The sequence below is a fragment of the Mesoplodon densirostris genome, chromosome 1 (assembly GCF_025265405.1).
Source record: "Mesoplodon densirostris isolate mMesDen1 chromosome 1, mMesDen1 primary haplotype, whole genome shotgun sequence".
Lineage (NCBI taxonomy): Eukaryota > Metazoa > Chordata > Mammalia > Artiodactyla > Ziphiidae > Mesoplodon > Mesoplodon densirostris.
Genome location: NC_082661.1, coordinates 221,539,944 through 221,563,200, shown reverse-complemented (window position 1 = coordinate 221,563,200; position 23,257 = coordinate 221,539,944). Strand labels below are relative to the sequence as shown.

The following is a 23,257-nucleotide window of genomic DNA, read 5'->3' as shown; positions in this document are numbered from 1 at the left end:
GCTCATGCATTACAGAGTCTGAGAAGTCCTAAGATCTCAGTTGGCAAACTAGAGGTCTGGAAAGGTAGGAGAATGGATGGTATACTTCTAGTCCCAGTCCAAAGGGCTGAGGACCAGGAGAGCAAACGGTGTAAGTTCCAGTCTGAAAGCTGGCAAGTTCAAGACCCAAGAAGAGTCGATATCTCAGTTCAAAGGCAAGAAAACACTGATATCCTAGCTCAAGGCAATCTGGCAGAAAGAGTTCTTCTTACTCCAGGGAGCCTTTCTGTTCTATACAGGCCTTCAACTGATTGGATAAGAGCCACCCTAATGGAGGGTAATCTATTTCACTCAATCTACTGATCTGAATGTTAATCTCATCCAAAAACACATTCACAGGCACAACCAGAATAATGCTTGACTAAATATCTGAGAACCCCATGGCCAAGTCTAGTTGACACATAAAACTAATCACCACAGCAACATTCTCATAGTCACCAGCACAGCTTGTGAAAGTTCTCATTGTACCCGTCTTCTTTACTTTCTCAACTGTGTTTCAGGACCTCAATTGTATTGTAGACATGAATTTTAAGGGAAAATCAGAAGCCAGTACAGACAAAAGTCCCATCAAAACTGACTATTGGCCTTTGGAAAGGAGGATGCTCTGTCTTGATTCATTCATTATGCTTGACATCTTACGTAATGCCTGGGATTGGTTACTCATCTCTCAGAATTCATATAATGTGAAGCATGAATTATTTTTATACAGAGGATTACTTACCTGAATGTTTGAACTTTGAATGACAGAATCTTGATACGCACTCAAACTAGAAATATACCCATAGCGAAGTGATATCCAGAGTTGTTTTTATTAACTTGGAAATTTTATGCTGTTTGAAAATTAGTTGAGAATAAAATAATTCAGTTATGGAATGAAAAATATATCAATATTTATGCGATAGGGTCTGGCATAAACTTCCACTTAGGAAATTGTATGAATCTATGAACCTAGGTATGGCTATTTGGGTTCTCCTCTAGTTCAGGGATCTGATAACTCTCTAAGAAGTGCTCGGCCCTGTTCTTGTGGCTCTCTAGTCTACACTGAAAGGACATAAAAACTCACAGTCTCAACTGATTAGCTAGCCAACACTCACTTTAAGAACCAACACATTTCAATGATATTGCTAAGGGTGTGAGCTCTTCCAATGAGCTCTACAATGTGCTTTATTTAATACACTAGGAATAATTCTGTCTGCTTGTATGTATATGCAGAGTCTGATTTGGCCTATTGAAGGACGGAGGTGTTTAGTTTGCCTTGGTAGGAAGAATACCTTCTCGATTGGAGCTGAAATTGAAATAGATAATATTTCATGTAACAAAAATAAGAGGCATGCACTTAGAACTCATTCCGACTGAGGAGCTGCAGCTTAGGCAGCACAGAATTGTGGTTGACTGAACAGAGTCTAGAGTTTGCATTCAAACCCCAGCTCTGTGTGACTTTGGGCAAATTATTTAAACTCTCTGGGCTTCAGTTTCCACTTTATAAAATGAAAATATTATTAATACAATAGTGAGTGTAAAACACTTAGAACAATGCCTGGCACATAGTGTCCCATAACTTGAAAATAAAATCCTTTTTAATATTTTCATGTCCGTGTTTTGGATCGCTTATGCTCCCATTCTCAGAAAGCGTATGGCACAGGAAGAGTTACATATTGAAAAGCTTCTCAGTGTTTTCAGGTCATACCATCCAAATCGTGAATTTAAGGTAAGATGATGTATATATTTTGGGAGAGAGATGAGAACATTCTAAAACTTTCAGAATGCTGAGAAAAAAATTTCACTGGTCTCATTGATAATGATACCATTAACAAGTAAGACGAACTCAACTCACTTGAAATCTGTTGGTTGCATGGCATAATGGAAAGGAAACAGATAGGGTTTTGAGTCATACTTGGCTTATGTCTTAGCCCTTCTACTTATTGTCAGACATGTTACCTTATCTCTCTGAGCCACAGTATCTCTCATCTTTAAAGCCATAATAAATATGTTTAAGAATAAGGTGAGTTAGCACATATGGAAGTAATTAGCACAGTGCCCCATTCATTCTTTGTGCATTGTATATAATTTTCTGGAAATTAATAACTATTTATATTAAATCACAAAAGAAAAATATGCCCTCCTTCTTCAACATATATTTCTACAGAGTTACCTAAAGTAAACAAATCTCTAGTCACAGTTATTCCTGGGTTAGAGGATGCTATTACTTCTGGTTAGTTATGTTGATGGCCCAAAGCAAAGTGAAAGAACTTTGGGATAAAAATTGCTTTTGCATAGCTTGAAGTGTACAACTAGGTCAGAAAGTTCAGGTCTGATGAGAGCAGAAATTAATTTTTATCATGTGAAGGCAGAAAAGTTTCCTTTTGTCATTTTGCCCATTAAGTAGATGAGGGGATCCCGTTAAAAGTGAAAATGCAGAATACCTATGACAAAATCTGAATGGAAAGGAACCCTGACAAGAATCTAAATCTTAAAGCTAGAAGAGACCTCAGGGATCATACCAGCATATTCCCCTCCCAAAGCAGAGAATGGAACCAACCATACTCATAGCATTTATTGACTGGACCGCTGATGTGCCACTTACTTATATAATAGATCATTTTCCACTCTGATAATGAAAGCCTAGAGTAAACCATGCTCCCTTTCCCGAGTGTCAGGATGCTCAGCATCAATTCTTATGGCCAACACCAGCAACCGTATTGATGCTTGGTATTAACTCTTAAAAGGAGCTTATTTGTTTCTTCCATTTTCTTTTTTTCTGATTTCTCATTTTTATTTTATTCATCTTATGGCCTATATCATTGCTTAAGCACCTCTAATTCTTTCTGTTAAGAATTAATTTATAAGTAAAATTCAATTAACAATAACATGGTATCTCTTATTTTAATCCTTGACATACTGTTTTTTTTTCACATCTATCAACTTTGTGCTGTTCACCTTCCCTGTGAGAGCTCCTTAAATGAAATAACTATCTCATGTACTCTGTTGTATTTCCTTCAGCATCTACTGTTGGACCCAGAGTAGGTGTCTATTTTTTTCTATTACTTCAGAATGAATGAAAAAAATTAATGAGAATGATTTAAAATAAGTACCCATCCTAATATTAAGGCAAAAAAGGAAAACACATGGATTTACTTCCTCCTCAACAGTAGTCACGTCTGCTGCCAAAAAATTTGTTTGTCCATTCAGCAAAACTTATGGTCGCTACTTGTACACACTGCTCTAGCGCTTGGGAAATATCAGTGAGCAAAATAAAGATCCTTGCCCTCGAGGATCTTATATTCTAGTATAAGTATAGACAAACTATAATCAATACACATATTAATTCACCAAGTTATAAAGCAAGGTGGGAGGTGATAAGTGCTATGAGAAAGAGAAGATGTAGAACAGTGTAGAAGGGAGGGATTATGAGTGCCAGAGAGGTGGGGACCATTTTCAGTATTGAAAAAGTGGTCAAGATAAGTCATAAAATAGGTTTGAGAAAATACAAGAAGGAAGTGAGCCACCTAATATGTGGGGGAAGAGCATCTAAACAGAGCTACAACTTGAGGAGAGGACTGGTGTGTTAAAGAAACAGGGCAGGGAGAAAGGCAGGGGATATACCAGGCAGATTACCTAAGATTTGGTGGGCTATTTCAAGGACTGTGACTTTTCTGTAAGTGGAATGGAAAAACACTGAGGATTTTGAACAGAGGGGTGACATGATCTGACTCATGTTTTATAAGTATAACTCTGATTGCTGAGGAGAGACTGTCAAGTGAAGCAAGATTATCTTTTGCAAATTTTCGAGGAGAGAAATGATGGTAGCTTGGACCAGTGTGGTCATAGGGTCATAGGGTGGCATGCAATCTCTGAATTCCAAATATATTTTGGAGGTGGAGCCTATAGATATTCTTGATGATTGCATTTGGAATAGTATAGAAAGAGATGAATCAAAAATAACTCTGAGGCTTTTGGCCTGAGCAATTGGAAGGAATATCTGCCATCAGCTAAGATAGAAAGGCTTCAGATTGAGCAGAAATTCAAGTTTGGACATGTTGAGTTTCAGATTTTTATTATTTGCCATTACTACGAATCTGAAATTTAGGAAAGAGGTCTAGGCTGGAAGTATAAATTAGGAGATCATTTGCACTGATATTCTATTTAAACCTTGAAATTGACTGAAATCACCAATGAAATTAGTGTAGTTAGAGATGAGGACAAAGGACTACATTTTGGGGCCCTCCAAAACTGAGTCAGAAAGAAGAGACAAAACCAGCCAAGGAGACTGAGAAGAATAAGACATAAGGTAGGAGAAAAACCAGCAGTGTGTGCTCTACTGGAGCCACATGAAGAAAATGTGTGAAGGAGGAGTGAATGAGTTATTGTGACAAATGCTGGAAAGTTCTTTTTAAAAGTGAGACATGAATCCATCAAATTGCAGTTAGAGACCAGTTCCAATTATTTATAAATAATGAAAAAAATGAATAAGCATTCCGTTCAATTGAATTTAGCCCCTCAAACACATATCAAATGCGCAAATATCAAAAAGTATAGGAAACATGGTGAAATGAAAATAGAACACACAGTTTTATTTTCTTTCTCACACTAGAATATTTTATCCCCTACTGCCTCTCACACTTTTTCTCCTGTTAATATCTGTGTATGATATGCCTTCCTTTAAGGAAGGTTTGAGAAGGCCGTCAGGGACTCCTCCAGCTCAAATCCCTCCTCAGAGAAACCCATGGTTCCCAGGAGCAGATCTGCTTTCATATACTTGCCAGGCTCAATCACTGGCTGGGAGCAGCCTGCAGGAGGTATGGCATCAGCACAAACACAATGATGGAATTCAGAGAGCAGGTGGGGAACCTCAGTCAATTACACTGTAGTTCGCCTTCCATGAGGTGCATTCTCATAACCACCAGAGGTACCCTGGGACATCAATAAGGTCTTCTGTCTTTAAAACTTCCAATGAGGGCTTTCCTGGTGGCGCAGTGGTTGTGAGTCCGCCTGCCGATGCAGGGGACACGGGTTCGTGCCCCGGTTTGGGAAGATCCCACATGCCGCGGAGCGGCTGGGTCCGTGCGCCATGGCCGCTGAGCCTGCGCATCCGGAGCCTGTGCTCCGCAACGGGAGAGGCCACAGCAGTGAGAAGCCCGCGTACCACAAAAAAAAAAAAAAAAAACTTCCAATGATTTACCTAGTAATTGGTTTACAGCAAGGGCCAAATGTGTTCCACTGTCAGATGGCAATAGGGTAAATTTGGTTTTTTTTTAACTTTTTACTTTATATTGGAGTATAGCCAATTAACAATGTTGTGATAGTTTCAGGTGCACAGCAAAGGGACTCAGCCATACATATACATGTATCCATTCTCTCCCAAACTCCCCTCCCATCCAGGCTGCCACATAACATTGAGCAGAGTTCCCTGTGCCATACAGTAGGCCCTTGTTGGTTATCCATTTTAAATATAGCAGTGTGTACATGTCAATCCCAAACTCACTGACTATCCCTTCTCCCCATTTTCCCCCCCGGTAACCATAAGTTCATTCTCTAAGTCTGTGAGTCTGTTTCTGTTTTGTAAATAAGTTCATTTGTATCATTTCTTTTTAGATTCCGCATATAAGGGATATCACGATATTTCTCTTTCTCTGTCTGACTTACTTCACTCAGTATGAGAATCTCTAGGTCCCTCCATGTTGCTGTGAATGGCATTGTTTTCATTCTTTTTAATGGCTGAGTAATATTCCAGTGTGTGTGTGTGTGTGTGTGTGTGTGTGTGTGTATACATACCACATCTTCTTTATATATTCCTCTATCGAGGGGCATTTAGGTTGCTTCCATGTCTTGGCTATTGTAAACAGTGCTGCAATGAACATTGGGGTGCATGTATCCTTTTGGACCATGTTTTTCTCCAGATATATGCCCAAGAGTGGGACTGCATGGTCACATAGTAGCTCTATTTGTAGTTTTTTAAGGAACCTCCATACTGTTCTCCATAGTGGCTGTACCAATTCACATTCCCACCAACAGTGTAGGAGGGTTCCCTTCTCTCCACACCCTCTCCAGCATTTATTGTTTGTGGATTTTTTTTTTTTTTTTTTTCTTTTTTGCGGTATGTGGGCCTCTTACTGTTGTGGCCTCTCCCATTGCGGAGCACAGGCTCCGGACGCGCAGGCCCAGCGGCCATGGCTCACGGGCCCAGCCGCTCCGCGGCATATGGGATCCTCCCAGACCGGGGCACGAACCCGTATCCCCTGCATCGGCAGGCGGACTCTTAACCACTTGCGCCACCAGGGAGGCCCTGTTTGTGGATTTTTTGATGATAGTCATTCTAACTGGTGTGAAGTGATACCTCATTGTAGTTTTGACTTGCATTTCTCTAATAATTAGTGATGTTGACCATCTTTTCATGTGCCTTTTGGCCATCTGTATGTCTTCTTTGGAGAATTGTCTGTCTAGGTCTTCTGCCCATTTTTTGATTGGGTTGTTTGTTTTGAGGATATTAAGCCTCATGAGCTGTTTGTAAATTTTGGAGACTAATCCATAGGGTAAATTTGGGTATACATTATTACAATAGACTTGGTTCTGCAAGTCTCTTTATTACAAAAGACTTTATTCTGAGGTCTCTGCCTCAAACAGCCTGCTCCAATTTCTGGCCTGAAGTTTGCAAACTAAATTTAAGTCATAACATAGCATATCTGCAATTCAATAATCATTACAATCACCAAAAGTCAAGGTCTAAGAGCAAACTGATGTCATCTAAGAACACCATATACTCCAGTTTCTCCAGTTCCTGACTAGAGCAAAGAAGCTTCTGAAAACATGTAAGTGTCTGAAGAGTCATATAGCTTTACACTTAGAATATCTGAGAAAATTAGATAAATTGACTTTGGTTGAAAGACACAACTCTGTAGGTGCCTAATCACAATATAACAATAGGATATTATTATAAAGTAATATATTAATATAATATAAATTAACATAATTTTATAGTAATTATATATATTATAAACATATCAGTATCAACACTTCTAAGCAATTTAAATTTATTTTTACTCATTTAATTTTCACAACACTATGATGTAGAAAAATTATAATCACCATTTGTAGATGTGGAAACTCAGACACAAAGAGTTTAAGTGCCTTGCCTAAGATTCCACAGCAAATAAGTGCTAGAGTCAGATTTGAGCCCGCGTACTCAGTCTTCAGAATCATGCTCTCAACCATCCACTGTACCTCTCCTGTACCTCCTCTGCCGATGCCGCTTTAGTAGTAACGTGGCATAATAGAGTCTCAATGAAATCCACAGAAATCATAAGCTCTGAACATACCATGGCTCCATCTTAATTGCAGGAAGAATTACATTAAACTCACAATTTATGAATTCAGCCAAGACCTGTAATTTCATCAATATGATCACGCTAATGGACAGGGTTTCTCAAACTGTTAAGTTAATTCCCATTAGTGGGTCATGACTATTATTTTTTAAAATGAATTAAAAGAGACTAGAAGACACCAGAAATCATTCAATGTAATAGAGGTGAAGTGTGTGTATGTGTGTATGTGTGTGCTGGTTTCAGAAATGATTTATTAACTAAAGTTTGAGGTTAAAAGAAAAAAAATAAGTCTTTGTTCAAGGAGCCAACAAATCCTCTTTTAAGAAGGGTTAATTCTATTGCCTCCCTGTGGATCATTAGCAATAATGGCACTGGACAGTCAACACGTTTTAACCTTTTAAGGAGGAAAGCTTGGAGTTTCATCTGAACCAGATAGATTATACTCAGAACTGTAGCCGCCACCTAGCCTGTCTATGAGAAGGTAATAAGGTAGAATGTGGAGTCTTGAAAATTAACCCTTGGGGAATCCCAGGGGAATTAATGCCATTGGTTATTTAATCAGCCATCTCATTCTCTACCAACACAACCAAAAGACCATTCATCCTCACTAGAACACTTGACACTGGAAAAAGCAACTAAGTACCAAGGTTTGAGCTAGTTCCCACTCTTGTATTTAAGATTCCTTTTTCTGCCTGCTCAGTGCACGAGCCTGACATTTTTCTTTGTTCTTACGGGCATATATCTAGCTTCCTCCCACAGATCTCTTGCCTGGCAAGAACAGACTCTTAACATTATTCTCCCCCCACAAATGTCAAAAATGCATAAGCATGCAGTGCGTGCTGGGCTGTGGGTGACAAAGAGGGAAAGATCCAAGGCAGTCATAGGCAATATCAATTTCTTTCATGCAATTATGCATGGCCTTCACACTCCTAAGGGGGCCATAATTGTAAGAGGTGCCTCTTAGTTTATCCAAGCAGTCAGCTACATCTTACTGCATACCCACAGTGGTCAGAGCTTCGTGTGGTGGATGGTGGGAATTACTGCCCTCAAACTCCCGTGTAGAGACAAGGCAAACAGGTGTGATTAAAAGATATTACTCCATATTTCAAGAAAAAGAATTATTTTTCAAAAAATGTTCAAAATACAAATTACATTTTATTACAGATTCACAATAAACGTTGTACACTTATAAAACATATAATTATCTGTTTCCTTGAAATTTATTGAGATTTATGAGTTTTGAATAATAAATTTTTATTTATTATTTTTTTGTTTTAGTCCTTCTGACTAAAGATGGCAAATGTTGACTTATGCAAACAAATAATAATAATCAATTTAAAATTAACATTTGCCATGGTAAAAAGAGCATGGACAGTGGTGGAAATGCGTCCAAGCAGCAGTTACTCTAGAAAAGGCATACAAGTGTAAATCACTGCTGAGATAAAAATGAAGGGATCTTCTATTATTTTTTTCCCCAGTTCTTCCAACCAAAGTCTCAATTGCAATCTTTCTCTTTGACCACTAAGAAACATTATAAAATCTGAAGTCCTGTGTACTTATGTCCATTTTAAGTATTTATAGTGAAAAAAATCACTATCACTCAAAGTTGTAATATCTAAAATGTGATTAATGCTTTTGCATTGATTTGCATTCTTATGGGATGCAGAACTTCATGCAGTAGGTAATACAGTCTGTAGCCTGAGATGAGAAACTTGCTCAAGTATTTTTGGCCAGTTCTTGAAGATATAAGACTAACACCCAAGTTTTCTCATTCCAAATTTAATCATCTCTACAGGAGGAGATAGAATGACCTCGTGATTTAATGTATAATTGTATGTATCCCATTATTCAACAATAAGCAGTTTTTTACAGATCATCAGAAATGCAAATTGTTTGAATCTGCAAAGAAATCCAGTCAGAAGAGCAAATACTATCATCTGACGCTACATTTATCATTTTCCTACAGTTAACACTCTACAACCAGATGCATCGCCTTCCAGAAGCCCTACATTATCCTCAGTATCAGTAACAGTTCTGGAAAACATCTCCCAGTCTCAAGGTATGACTTCTGTGTGTATGAGTGGAAGCTTGCTTCGCCTGACCCTTTCTCACCAAGAAAACCTCACCAATTTAAAAAAACAGCTTATTGAGGTATAATTTATACACAACAAAGCTGCACATCCTCAAAAGAGGGAGGGGACACGAGGAAACTTTTGGAGGTGATGACTCTGTCTATTACCTTGATTGTGGGGGTGGTTTCATGGGTATATGCATGTGTCCAAACTCATCAGATTGTATACATTAACTCCTTACCGATCTTGAGTCATAAGACAGAACTCTTTCAGAATGAGATAAAATGTTTTCACTCCAAGACTCATACCTATAAATCACAGAGGCTCACCTAAACGGGGAGTGGGGAGGTGGGGGGGAGGATTGTGAGAATTGGCACACATTAACCAAAGGTGACTTTTTTTCTTTCTTAAAATAATAGGCACTGAGAACGCAAAAAATGCAAGCTCTTCTTCACCCAGCCCCTCCTATTCCAGTGAGTAATACGTGCATCTTCGTTCAAGGCAGTAGAACTGCAGAATGTTTGAATGTTACCAATAAGGGAAGGGACTCAACTATAGACAGCCTTTTCTCAACTTTACTGAACCTGCAATCCCATTATAATCCTATATAATTGAAAGTTTCCTCCCCTTGAGTCTGGTTTTAATAAATACACTTCGGGGATTTTTTTTTTCTTACCTTAGTGCTAAGCAGCTACCACCAGGGGTCAAAGTGAATTGATGGGACTAATCTCTGATAAGCCAAAGTGCATGGGCAGAGATCTCCATAAAAATGAATTTTCACCTTTACAAAACTTTATCTTAATGTTAAAAATGGCCTTTTAAGAAAAGTTCCATTTTAGCAAAAACATATATATGTCAGCCACTGTTTATGCTAGGACTGAATAGAGAATATTCATTAATTTCCCTGAAAATTAAGAATAAGATGAATATATATGAAGCTGTGATGATAAAAGATTATCTTAGGTTTAGGTAAAGTCATTCCATTCAATAAGTCAGTATTGCCTTTACTGAGCTGCTGATTCATGCCATCTTTATTTTGGGAGGCACTAATGATCTCATGTAAGGTCTAATATGAACCCAGCTGAACTTACTTAAAACAAATATTTAACCATAACAGTGGAGTGTAACCCACCCTACAAATGAATCGCCTAGCTATTCTCAACGCCCCAGTAAATATAAGGAGTACATATGCCAGCAGATGAGAACACCTAACTAAACAGTAACTATAACATCTATATCTCTACTTATATCCCTATGACAGCTTTTTCCTTTCTTCACTCTTGTTTTAACCTGGGAAATGACCGTCAGAAAAGAAGGCAGATGCTAAAACAAACAAACAGCAAAGCCCTTCTTTTAATGAGAACAGGAAAAACTCACCCTAGTTTACTGTAGCAACACCACTCCCCCAAGCAGACATTCACAAATACACACATGCTTATCTTTCTTGGACCATATTGTTCCACCATGATATCCATCTATATCCACTTATGTTATTGTATGCCTTTTTAGTCCTAAGATAATTTTACAGTAAGATATTAGTGATTTTTTTAAGAAGCCAGCTTTATGAATAGAGCGTTTCCACTAGAACGAGAAGAGGATATATATTTCTTTTCCTTCCAGTTTTATTGAGATATAATTGACATACAGCACTGCATAAGTTTTAGGTGTACAGCATAATGATTTGACTTACATACATCATGAAACGTATCACAATAAGTTAGTGAACATCCATCACCTCATATGGATACAAAATTAAAGACATAGAAAAAATTTTTTTTCTTGTGATGAGAACTCTGGGGACTTGCTCTCTTAACAACTTTCCTATGTAACATACAACAGAGTTAATTCTATTTATCATGTTATACATTAAAACCCTAGTGCTTATTTATCTTATAATTGGAAGTTTGTGCCTTCTGACTGCCTTCATCCAAGCTATGTATTAGTAACTTCACTATAAAGTAGTAAAGAATATAAAGTGTGAATATGGTTCTGACCATAGGGGGCAGCTTCTGCCTGGCCAGTCTCCCATCTCCTCATTCCTTCAGTCACCAGGAAAGTGGGAACTGTCTTCCTTAGGTTTGGAGTTTTATTTCAGAAAGGCTACAAGACTGACATCAAGTGGATACATCAGAAATGACAACTAGGGCAAAACCCAGGAATCAGATAATTATCTTCTTTGCTTAAAAAAAACCTTCTTTTAAATAGAATGATGTTTAAAGAAGAAAGGAAGCATACATGCTTTCCCTCAGTTCATGAACTATTTGTTGTGAAATTCAATAGCCACTCTAACTGACAATGTCTCCAATACTTTTTAGGTATCATTTTGCCTGTGGTTATTGCTTTGATTGCAATAACACTTTCAGTCTTTGCTTTGGTGGGTTTGTATCGAATGTGCTGGAAGACAGACCCAGGTAGGTAACAGTGTTTTGTTTCATTTTGTTTTCCTAAAAGGAGAATATACATGCTCAGTCTAAACTTGAATTTAAACTCTTAAGAGGAGAGAGGAATCATACACAGAAACAAACTGCTGTATTGCTTGATCACAGAGGTAGAGGGAAAGGGGCATAGAAATCCATTGAATACTGGTGAAGGTAAGGAGTAGAAATTAGCTACTAATGGCAGATAATACCGAATATGGACACTTTTTTAAAATGAAAAAGCCCTAGTTTTGTGGGCGGTCAGGGGAATATGGTAGTAAAGAAGGCATAAAATGACATGCGTTAGCTATAGCGAAGATTTGTTCCATTTCCATATAACAGAGAATAAAGGGAAGTATCGCTAAGAATTTCACTTTGGGACCCATAATTTCAAGAAGAGTGTTTTGTGACTTACGTCCCTCCTGGGAGGCATGGCTTCCTTCCTATGAAGGTGTCTTCCACAACTGTGTGTTCTGCTAATTGAATCAGTTCCTCAGGATTGAACCCTATTGCAATTTTTAGAGGGATTCTAGTCCAACAGTTCTTTATTATCCTCCTTAATCTCTCCATTAGCTTTGGAAAGTCTTTCTTCTTTCATTTAAAATGACACTGCCTTCTTTTACAGCCTCACTCTTTTTCTTCTTTTTGCTGCTTCATCTTCTTCTCCCTGCCTCTTGAATATTTATGATTCCCGTAATGGCATTACATTTTAAAGCCTTTTTTAAAATAAACTTTTAAACCTTAGGATAGATTTAGATTTACAGAAAAGTTGTGAAGATAGGTAGAGAGTTCCCATCTGCCCTTATTATTAATATCTTACGTTAGTATGGTTTATTTGTCACAATTAATTGACCGAAATTGATACATTATTAACTAAAGTCCCGATTTTATTGAGATTTCTTTCGGTCTTTATTCAGTCTTTTTTCTGTTCCAGGAACTTGAGCTCTCTTTTTAGTTCATGCTTCCACTGAATCCCCCTCCAGTTCCCGGGAACTCACCTATGTTATCTTAAACTTCAATCTATCTTTCCATGTCAGACACCTTCCTGGTTGTATAATGTAGTGCCATGTATTCTGCTTCATCCATGTTATTCCTTCCCTTAGAATGTCCAGCCCACTGCTTAACTTTTATAACACACCTTAACTTTTATAACACACCTAATCTCCATCTTATCCATATGGATCTAGCTTAAAAACAAACTTAATCCATATTTTTTTGACACTCCATCTCTTTAAGCAGAGTGGAGTGTTCTATTACTTCTAATTCCACAGAATTTAATGATAGTATTCATCACACTATAATATAGTTACTTCTCTATAAGCCTGCTCCCCCTGCAAGTCAAACATCTTATTCTGTCTAGGCTGCTGTAACAAAAATGCCATAGACTGGGTGGCTTAAACAACAAACATTTATTTCTCACAGTTCCCGAGGCTGAGAAGTTCAACCAACACACCATCAGATTTGACGTCTGATGAGTGCACTCTTCCTGGTTTTCAGATCTGCCTGCATCTTCTTGGGACGCAGAAGGGACAAGAGAATTCTCTGGGGTCTCTTTTATAAGGGCACTAAGCCATTCCTAAGGACTCTGCCCTCATGACCTAATCACTTTCCAAAGGCCTAGCATCCTAATACCATCACATTGGGCATTAAGATTTAACATATGAATTTTGAGGGGACACAAACATTCAGTCCATAACTTCAGGCAACCCCTCCAAGTCACAAACTACATATGACTCACATGGCATTGTGCATAATAAATAGCAGAGAGAGACTTATGATACGCTTGTTGAGTTAAATTTTGTAATTTTCAGTAAAATAGAACCTTTCCTTTCCTCACTTTAATTCTAAACAGTTCACTAACAGAACTCTACCTAAGTCTCATATACTGTTAAAAAGTAAAAATGAATCATTTTTATGAGCCACACTCTTCTTTGTTTACCCCATGGACAATGTGCCCCCAGGACACTAATGAATGCTGTTCCTGAGGCCAATCCCTGACTGTGCAGGGCGCGGACAGTTTGGAGCCTGAGCAGGACAGTGCAAGGGAAAGTAGTGATATGAAAACAGCAGTGTCCATTTTAGCTCTTGCTGTAAAATAAGAAGAAAACAAATCAATGTCTTTCCCTCTGGGAGTTAGTGAATAAAATTCTTAATAAAGTCTGAAATATGTTTCCTCACTCAGTTTCCAGAGGGGAAATAGCATTTTTATAAATCAGTTTAATTTCTCTAAGTTTCTAAACCACCAATCCTATCTTTTATGGGAACTCAACCAATCTAGTTGAAGCCAGTGGGTGTTGAGTATACAGGATAGGGAAAAAAAAGTGTGGGCTAAATCCATTAGTAAAAATACCCTGTACTGAAAAACTGTTTTGCATAGGAAGATTTGCAAATAAGTTATTTGAAAAGTTGACACTTTCTATTAAAGGGGACTTTATAGGTGAACTGGATCATTCAGAAAAAATGTATGAGATTCCTACCACTATGGAGAGTTATTCTGAAGACATGCAATAGTTTATAACCAAGTTGGGCAATTGTACAATTAGCCAAATCTATTTGTCAACTTTGTTTTCCAAACAGAATTCACATCATTGTTATCATTAAATTAGCACCATTAAATGCCCAGCGTTAATCACTCTTCAAGTATGTGGGTGAGACTTCATTAAGTTCAGAAAATTCGTAAACCCACTGTACTCTCTGGAAGCCAATATGAATCAGAGATTTCTGTATGAAATTAAGCTTACCTGGATAATGTTGACAGTAGTGTGAGCTTTAACCCAAATAACAGTGGCATATATGCAGAAAGTAGTCTGCTGGTATGCATCTATCTGCTAATGAACCCATATTGCAGTATTCTAAGAAAAAATATTAAAACAGGCAAACAAGAAAATATCTGCTCATTGTGAAACAGGGCTATGAGCAGTACAGGTGATATCATACATAACAGTTATAATGGGCATTTTTAAATGTTGTTAAAACCCTACTGATGGTAGGGAAGATGAAGTTAGATCTAGTTGGTGAACAGCATACCGTGCCATGAATTAAATTCTAGGGATAAAGATTCATGCTGGAGTAACTTAGCCAAGGTGACAGAAATAGCAGTAGCCAAAATTTTCATGGAAATCAACGTCTTTATAAAACAATCATGGTCAAAGTCAAGGGAATGATATTCAAAGGCATATCCTGATGACAAGAGCTACCTTAGAGATGAAAGGAAATCCAAGAGATGGGAGCCGAGCCATGGAATAAAATCACAGCAAAATCCGGAACAAAGCAAGGACCTTAAGTGATTACATTAAATATTTTGCCTAATAGGCCACAGATTAATGCAAGGTTTGACCAGCACAATCTGCTCCCAAGAGGCCATGCTCTTGTGCAAAATGAATCATTCTGCGTTCTCACGGGCCCGACTTGCTTTCTACCGGCCCTCGTGGAACAGCCTGGCAAAGCGGGCAAAAGATTAGTTACAGTTAGTAGGCTCAGTGACGTTTTGTAGGGCACTTCTGAGAAGCTGAATCCGTGGGCTTCAGATGCAATTAGAAGCAATATCAGCATCATGGCTCACCACAAATACAGAGATTTAGGTCCCCAGAGAGAGCAACATATAAAGAAAAGCCAAAAATTCAAGTCTTTGTTTTAAGAAGGTAATTCAATACTCTGAGAAGAATTTGTTTCCAGAGATACTGAAACCTTTTTTGGTGTCTGTGGGGTGTAAAATAATGGATAGTAGTTCCACACAGTGATACGAAACTATAAGATTAAAATTAGCGGGAAGCAGCCGCATAGCACAGGGAGATCAGCTCGGTGCTTTGTGACCACCTAGAGGGGTGGGATAGGGAGGGTGGGAGGGAGGGAGATGCAAGAGGGAAGAGATATGGGAACATGTATATGTATAACTGATTCACTTTGTTATAAAGCAGAAATGAACACACCATTGTAAAGCAATTATACTCCAATAAAGATGTTAAAAAAAAATTAGTCCAGAGCTAAGTTCAGTGGAGTTAGTCTAGTTGAGACTATACCATGAATGTATTAGCTGTGACTAAGGAATGAGTAGTTACCACATCTGAGGAAATGGTCAGTGGGACGGGGAATGGGGCGAGAGACTGAAAAGTTAAAAATTGGCTTTAGAGACATCTTTGAGCAGAAAGTGGCAGGGGTCTCAGGTTTTTTGCAGCCAAGCTTCTCACAATTCTAATAAAAATTCCCTCCCCTCCTAGGCACACCTGAAAATGGAAATGACCAGTAAGTAATGCTGCATCATTGTTTTCTTCTAGAAGCTCTGACCCTGTCATTTATATAGGGGAAAGTATCGATCCTCTACTCATACTTCTTCGGGTTTTTCAAGCATTTTGCAGAAGGCATAGTATATGGGGTTTGACTACCTATTTGTCAGAGAGGTCTCAAGTATGAGAAATTCAACTGAGAAGTTCCAACAACTGGCTCTTAAGCTTGGGTAAAGTGGTAATATCAGAAATCAAAACTTGCCCCCAAAAACCATAGAAAAACATAGTTAGAGTTTTAAAATAGTTTTCCCATTGAAATTTTCAATATGCTTCTCACAATTAGGGAAAAATCATGCCTGCACCTTGAGACAGCTCTGAGTGGCTTTACTTTAACAACAGATGGTTATTTTGCTTCGACTTTACTAAAACAAACAAAGCAATTGTTAGCAATCCAACCAACTGTTACAATCAAGGTGCTGCAAAGAGACAAACTATTTTAATGTCAAAACCAAATTCTGTGGTTAACTTTTCTGTGTTGATCTGACTTTGTAGCCTGCATTTTTGTGGGTGTTTTTGTATATTCATTGGGATGTGAACTTTAAGAATAATGTCCCTACACCACCTACCCTTCTTAATTAAAAGTAGATGTTCTTGAGATGTCCAAGGGGAGGAACTGGGGTTTGAAACTATTTTGAGTCTGAGAAGGGATAGGTGGGAACTCTTGTTGAAATAGACAGTTCAGACACTATATTGCAGTATCCATGACCTCATGAAAAGGAATTACCCAGAACTCAGATCAGTCCAAAAGGTTTGGAAACATTTCCATGTCTTCCCCTCACAATTCAGAAGTGGAGGCATGTGCAACATGGACATCATGACAGGTGGGGTTGTTTTTGTTTTTTTAATTTGGCTGTGCCGCTCGGCATGAGGGATGTTAGTTCTCTCACCAGGGATGGAAACTGTGCCCCCTGCATTGGGAGCACAGAGTCTTAACCATCAGACCACCAGGGAAGTCCCTACATGACCCATCTTGATGTTTAATTTAGCTGATGATCTGATCATCACCGTAACAGAATAACAGAGATTTATTGGCTTGATTCCAGAAATGAAAGTGCTATAAAAGTATATGTGTCTGTACATGAAGAAACACAAGTTTTGCCATAGAAACACACAAAAAATATATGCATGTGTATCTTCTTCTTTCTGTTTGTATCATGTTTACTTTCCTTCACAGATATGTAATGCTAATTACTGTGGTGCTAACTTAATGTTTTCTGTTCCAAATAGACCTCAGTCCGATAAAGAGAGTGTGAAGCTTCTCACTGTTAAGACAATTTCTCATGAGTCTGGTAAGCTCCCAGATTGTCGATTAGATGAAAAATTGTTATTTCAAAATCTAACTTCGATTTTGTTCATGTGAACATAACCAAAAAGCATAACTTCTCTAGAAAAACTCAATCATTAACTCCCAAGAAATACAAAATTCTCCTACGAAGGAAAGACGAGCCCTAGAAATATCATTTTTGGTAAGATTATTAGACTATCTGGCTTTTGGAGGTTGCATGCAGATGTGTTCTAAAGAATGGGTGGTGACTAGAGGCATTTTCTATTCTGCAGTAGTGGCAGAAAAAACATTAAGTATGCCGCAGGGTTTTCTTTAAAGTATTGCTGTTGTTTTGTTTCATTTTTGGTAATGGTTGTATACAGTCAACTGGAACTAGAATTCATCAGTTAAAATGTATATCATATTTTATATCACTTCAAATACTTTAATTGAGCTTCTCAGTAAGGACAAAACACAATTTCCTGTTGATAAAATTTACATTTCTTTTTTCTAGTTTCTTAGGTTTTGATTTTGTTTGGTTTGAAATCTAAAAAGATTTTCAAAATATAGGTATGATTTGTATGAATTATATTTGTATCGTAAGCAATGAAAAATGAGATGCTAGATAGTTTTTAAAAATTAAAAAAACAGATTACATTTTTGTTTTGAGTAAACAAAATATTTAAAACATCAATATGACAAAAAAATTAAAAGTAAATAAATAAAAAGTAATTATGAGTTTTATGAAACAATCTATGTGGCTCTAAATTAAATATCAAGTTACATCAAGACATTTACTATATTCAGTCCCCCCAATTTTACCTATACAAAATACTCCCATAATACATATGTTATGTGAAGTGAGAGCTATCAGATGATAAACATTATAAATATGGTGCAAAAAACAAATTTGTAAAACAAAAGGCTATAAATATAGTCCCAACTGAAGAGCAACATATCAAAGGCTGAATGAGATCCCCATTTCAGGTAGGAGATTCTAACTAGACCAAACTACAACAGATAAACAAAAGAGTTGAAAAGCAAGGGTACCCAAAATCTGCAGAGACATGGCCAAATCCCTCATGGGAGCCATTTTCTTAAGAAAGACTTTCATTCTTGTATCTCTTACACACTTCTTTATTCCCACACTGTTCTCTTGAAGGTAACCATATGAATGAATGAAAGAGTAAAATTCCTCCACAGATAATTGGAAACCACTCACCAGGTTCTCCTAGCTGTTTACCAGCCTTGACTAAGTAGCTGAGCCTATTCTACTTGGTCAGGGAAAACCTCCAGGCAACCAGACTAAACGTGAACTAGTCTTGAGTAAGGTTATGAAGGACCCGGAGTGTGACTACACCATTTATCAAGAAAAGTTCTCAGAATCTGCCTGTGACTTGTAAGCAGCATGACAACCTGTAATTTCATGCACGCTCCTTTATCCCCTCGGGATTTAAACCAAACACTCGGCAGCTTCTGGGGGTCTCCAAGCTGTGGACCAGAAGCCTCTGTATAGGAGCCCTTGGCTCTCCTGGTGAGGAGGGGGCTGAGATCAGGACCACCTGCTCTGCTACCTATTTCTACCAGGGAAATGACAATTGACACCAGAATCGCGGCTTTCAGGAGGGGAAATCCACAGAGAAACCTTGTGTTTCTTGGTTGCAGATTTGCTTTCTGCTTCTTCTTCAAGGCCCAAGGATAATTCTGTGTAAGCTACTATCTCCCACCCTCATACTAACTGCAATAATAAGTGGGTAGATCATGGTGGGATAGTTAAGAAGACCCTTAACTACCCAAACTTCCTTTTCTTCATAAGTAGCTTTTCAGGTCATAGGTCTAAGGAGGAAATATTTCTATGGAAATAATAAGATCTAGTCTCTGGTACTTTTATTTCTGCCAACCTCAAGTTAGGAAGCACACTTCTTTTAATAAAATAATCTCTCAAAAGTCAACCTAGCTGATTATAGAAAATATTTGGTAATAGGGGAAAACTAAAATGGGTGACTCAGAGTTGATTTCAATAGCCTAGAACTGATAATCTAAAACAATGCCCTCCAAATTCTCTTTGTACTACCACAGTTTTTATTAAAGTCTGTCCACCATTAACAAGATTTGATGGTTCCTGAAACACCTGCAAACAAATCTCTTTCTACCTTCTTTCAAAACTTATTCAAATATGCTTTCCTTATAAAATTATGCTCACCACACTCAATAGAAATTACATTATTATAATTATTTTCACTTAAATATCTCTTCCCTAATAGTGACACCATTCTAAAATATAACTAGAATAGTCTGAAATGATTAGGTTTTATATAAGTTCACAGGTTTAGCCTAAATTTCCACTATCTCCTATATAAAAATTTTTAAATAGTTAAAAAATACAGAAAAAGAATTTGATAGAACAAATATGTGACTACTTACCACTCAGAACTGATGATTGTTATATTTCATATTATGTGCTACATGGCCTAAGGGACATAGTATTAATTAATGCACCAATGTGGGTAACAGAATGAAATTTGAGATCCAATGGTCTTAAGAATTCATTGGATTGGTCAGTATGTCAATTTATAAACTCTGGTCTTACATCTCAAAATAAATTTTGCCATTTTAGAGGTCAATATATCATGTTTCCAAGGAAACAGAGCTCTGCAGCAACTCACCTTCAGGGGGAATGCCAGTGGATGCTAAGTTTTCTGGGTTTCTACAAGCCTCTATGTGTAATGGTTATTGTTCTGAGTATTTTCTCCGGATAAGACAGTTCCTTGCCTCAAATCCTCCTCCTCTTAATTGGCCATGGTGTTCATCCAGCCACACTTCCTGCTTCTTCTAAATATGTTCTTTCTCAAGCAGGGTTCTTCCGTTGAAAATGTGGCCCATAATGTTTAAAATTTGATTATTTCAATTGGGAGCTTTCTTTAATGTAAAAGAGAAAGCCTATTAGGGCATACACAAGAATGTGCTTTCAGAAAAAAATGAGCACCAAACATAGCAGATCACAGAGTCCTTTATGAGAACATATAAGATGCCACTCAGGTTTAGTAAGAAGTCTTGCCAAGTTAAACATCCTCATGATTTACTACAAAATATACATGTGACGATGCATTTTAAACATGATTCCCACTTACACCACTCCTCAGAAAGTTAACGTACATTATCTCATTTTTAACATGTAAGGCTATATAAATATAAAGAAAATTGCCTAAATTAAGGAATACATGATTCCACAAAAGAAAGAAAATACTGTATCACTGAATTTAATTTCAAAGCATCACTTGGTTTTGAACTATTTGGAGGGAGAAAAAGCAGATCTGAATCCGTTTATAATATTCCTTTGCTTAGAAAACTCTGATAAGTTTTTATTACTTAAGATTAAGTTCCAACACTTTAGCATGTCTACAAGGTCTTTCATGATGTGCCAGATTTCACTTGCTCAAATTCTGAACCACTTAATAACATGTACTTCCCAGATGTCACTCATCTCCTATCCTCTGTGTTCCTCACTGAACTCAAGCTCTTTTGAAGGAGGAGACAGCACCTTGGTCTCCTTTGTCACTCCCACCTCCCCTCCTACGCATTGTGGTGATTATATATTATTCATATATTATTAGTATACTAATACTAATCAGTATGTTATGGTAATTACTCATTAAATGTACAGTTACTTTTCTGTTTATTTATGCTTTACAAACGTTCATTAACAACTAGAAATGAACAACTGTAAAGGTGAGGGAAAGATTCATAGATGTATAAAACCATACAGAGATTCAGCATCTGTCTTCACAGCCCTTCAATACTTGCGTCAATCTCTGCATTTACACCAAGGCTTCCTTGACTGTCCCAGCTGTACGTGGTCTTTCTCTCCTCTAACTGTTGATTGGCAAGTCAGCATGCATTACTGCCTTGAATATCTCTTCGTGGCTTAAACTGCCATTTTAATATTTGACCACGTTATGCATAATGGAGAATGGGGGAAAGTGGAGAATAGAAAAGAATTAAAAATTACTTATGAGAGAAAACCTTGATATGATCAGTATTGGCATTTGGTGTATTTCTTTCCAGTTGTTTTTTTTTTTTTCTAGGTGTGTATGTACTTTGTTTGCTTTTACCGTATATATCATTATTGTAACTGTTATTTGAATCATATGGTTATTGAATCTTTCCACACTTTCTATTCCCAGTTAGACAGACTTTGGGAGATACTAAGAATTGAAGTTTTTCATATGATTTGTTTTACATGACTCTGGCAGACAGTAGGGGTTCAATAAATGTTTCTTTTGTTTACTTCTTATTCCTGTACTTTATAGCCATGGATTCCAGGACATGCTGTGCTTTTTGTTAAATAAACAATAGTGAGCAAAGGGTTGTAGTGGGGCAGGGGCTGTGAGGGCTGTTGCTCTGAGCCTGACATTTTTTGAAGCAGAAGACTTGAGGAACTCTTGAAGGGGAGTCCCAGGTTTGTTCTTCTTAGGTCTCTGGTACTATTTACTATCGCCATGACAGTGCAGGTAGTGGGTGACATCAATGGAGTCCCCAGAAGACTGGTTTCCTAGCTGGCAGATAAAAGCTGGAGCAAAACAATGACATTTGTTCTCAAAGCTGGACACTTGGACCCATACTGCTTTTATATAATGTGACTGCTGTTGTTACTTGAATCTACATGAAAGACACAGGTAATGTGAAATGCTTTGAACACAAATCCAAGAGCAAGTAAAAATGCTTGGGGGCTTCCTTGGTGGCGCAGTGGTTAAGAATCCGCCTGCCAATGCAGGGGACACGGGTTCGAGCGCTGGGCCGGGAAGATCCCACATGCCGCAGAGCAACTAAGCCCATGTGCCACAACTACTGAGCCCACGCTCTAGAGCCCATGAGCCACAACTACTGAAGCCCGCACACCTGGAGCCCGTGCTCTGCAACAAGAGAAGCCACCGCAATGAGAAGCCTGAGCACCGCAATGAAGAGTAGCCCCTCCTCGCCGCAATTAGAGAAAGCCCACGTGCAGCAACGAAGACCCAATGCAGCCAAAAATAAATTAAATTAATAAATTTTTAAAAAAGGCTTGGGGCCTCTCAGCTCCCCATCGTCCTAAGTTAACATTTATCTTTATATTGATGATGGAATAACATTGTTATTTTGAGCAATGTTCCCTGTGCTGCTTTGTATGTCACCAAAGTATTCATGTTGGCCTATAAATTCATTTTCACAAAACTCTCACTGAATTATTTAAACAAAGAACCCTAGAATGTTTTCCTGATAAGATGGCATTTTAAATATATGATGTAGTTTTGCTCAGGCAGAGCCAGCTTATGGAACAAGCAAAATTCAATAATTTATTCCCTAGGGTGCCTCTCTTGCTATCACCTCCCAACTCACACCCCCTATCTGCAGGGAGTGAGTTAGCATTGCTCCTCTAGGGTAAAAATAAACAGTGGCCGAATAAAGCTCATAAATCTTGGTGAACAATTTCCAGGCAATATCAAGAGGTAAGTTGTGGCTCTAATGACGTTCTTGAAGGGAAATTGGACTTTCCTTGAAAAACAAAAAACAAGCCAAGAAACTTTTATTTTCATCGTTATTCACTCCCTGAGCTTATAGATCAAAGCATATCTTCTGTTTTTAGGTGAGCACTCTGCACAAGGAAAAACCAAGAACTGACAGCTTGATGAATCCTCTCCACACCTGGGCAATAAATATGTAAGTTCCCTAATTTCACTCACTGAGATACTCATTAATATCTGTTTTGTTAGCCTGCTGCAGCTCAGATTATTTTTAAAGACTTTCATAACCTGAAAAGTTAATAGCTTGTGTCAGTTAAACCATCATTTTCTATTTGTCTAAAAACAAACTCTAAGAACACTTG

At 37.8% G+C, this 23,257-nt stretch overlaps 1 protein-coding gene across 1 annotated transcript in view; it reads left to right on the top strand.

Annotated features, from left to right (window-relative positions):
• The window catches only part of EMCN (endomucin), a 55,576-nt gene extending 32,524 nt beyond the window's left edge, over positions 1–23,052 (top strand). Inside the window, exons 6-11 of the mRNA XM_060098082.1 lie at positions 9,325–9,417; positions 9,850–9,903; positions 11,746–11,841; positions 16,065–16,089; positions 17,358–17,419; positions 23,018–23,052. Of these exons, the coding sequence (XP_059954065.1) occupies positions 9,325–9,417; positions 9,850–9,903; positions 11,746–11,841; positions 16,065–16,089; positions 17,358–17,419; positions 23,018–23,052 (365 nt within the window). The remainder of the gene's footprint in view (positions 1–9,324; positions 9,418–9,849; positions 9,904–11,745; positions 11,842–16,064; positions 16,090–17,357; positions 17,420–23,017) is intronic.
• The last annotated feature ends 205 nt before the right edge of the window (positions 23,053–23,257 follow it).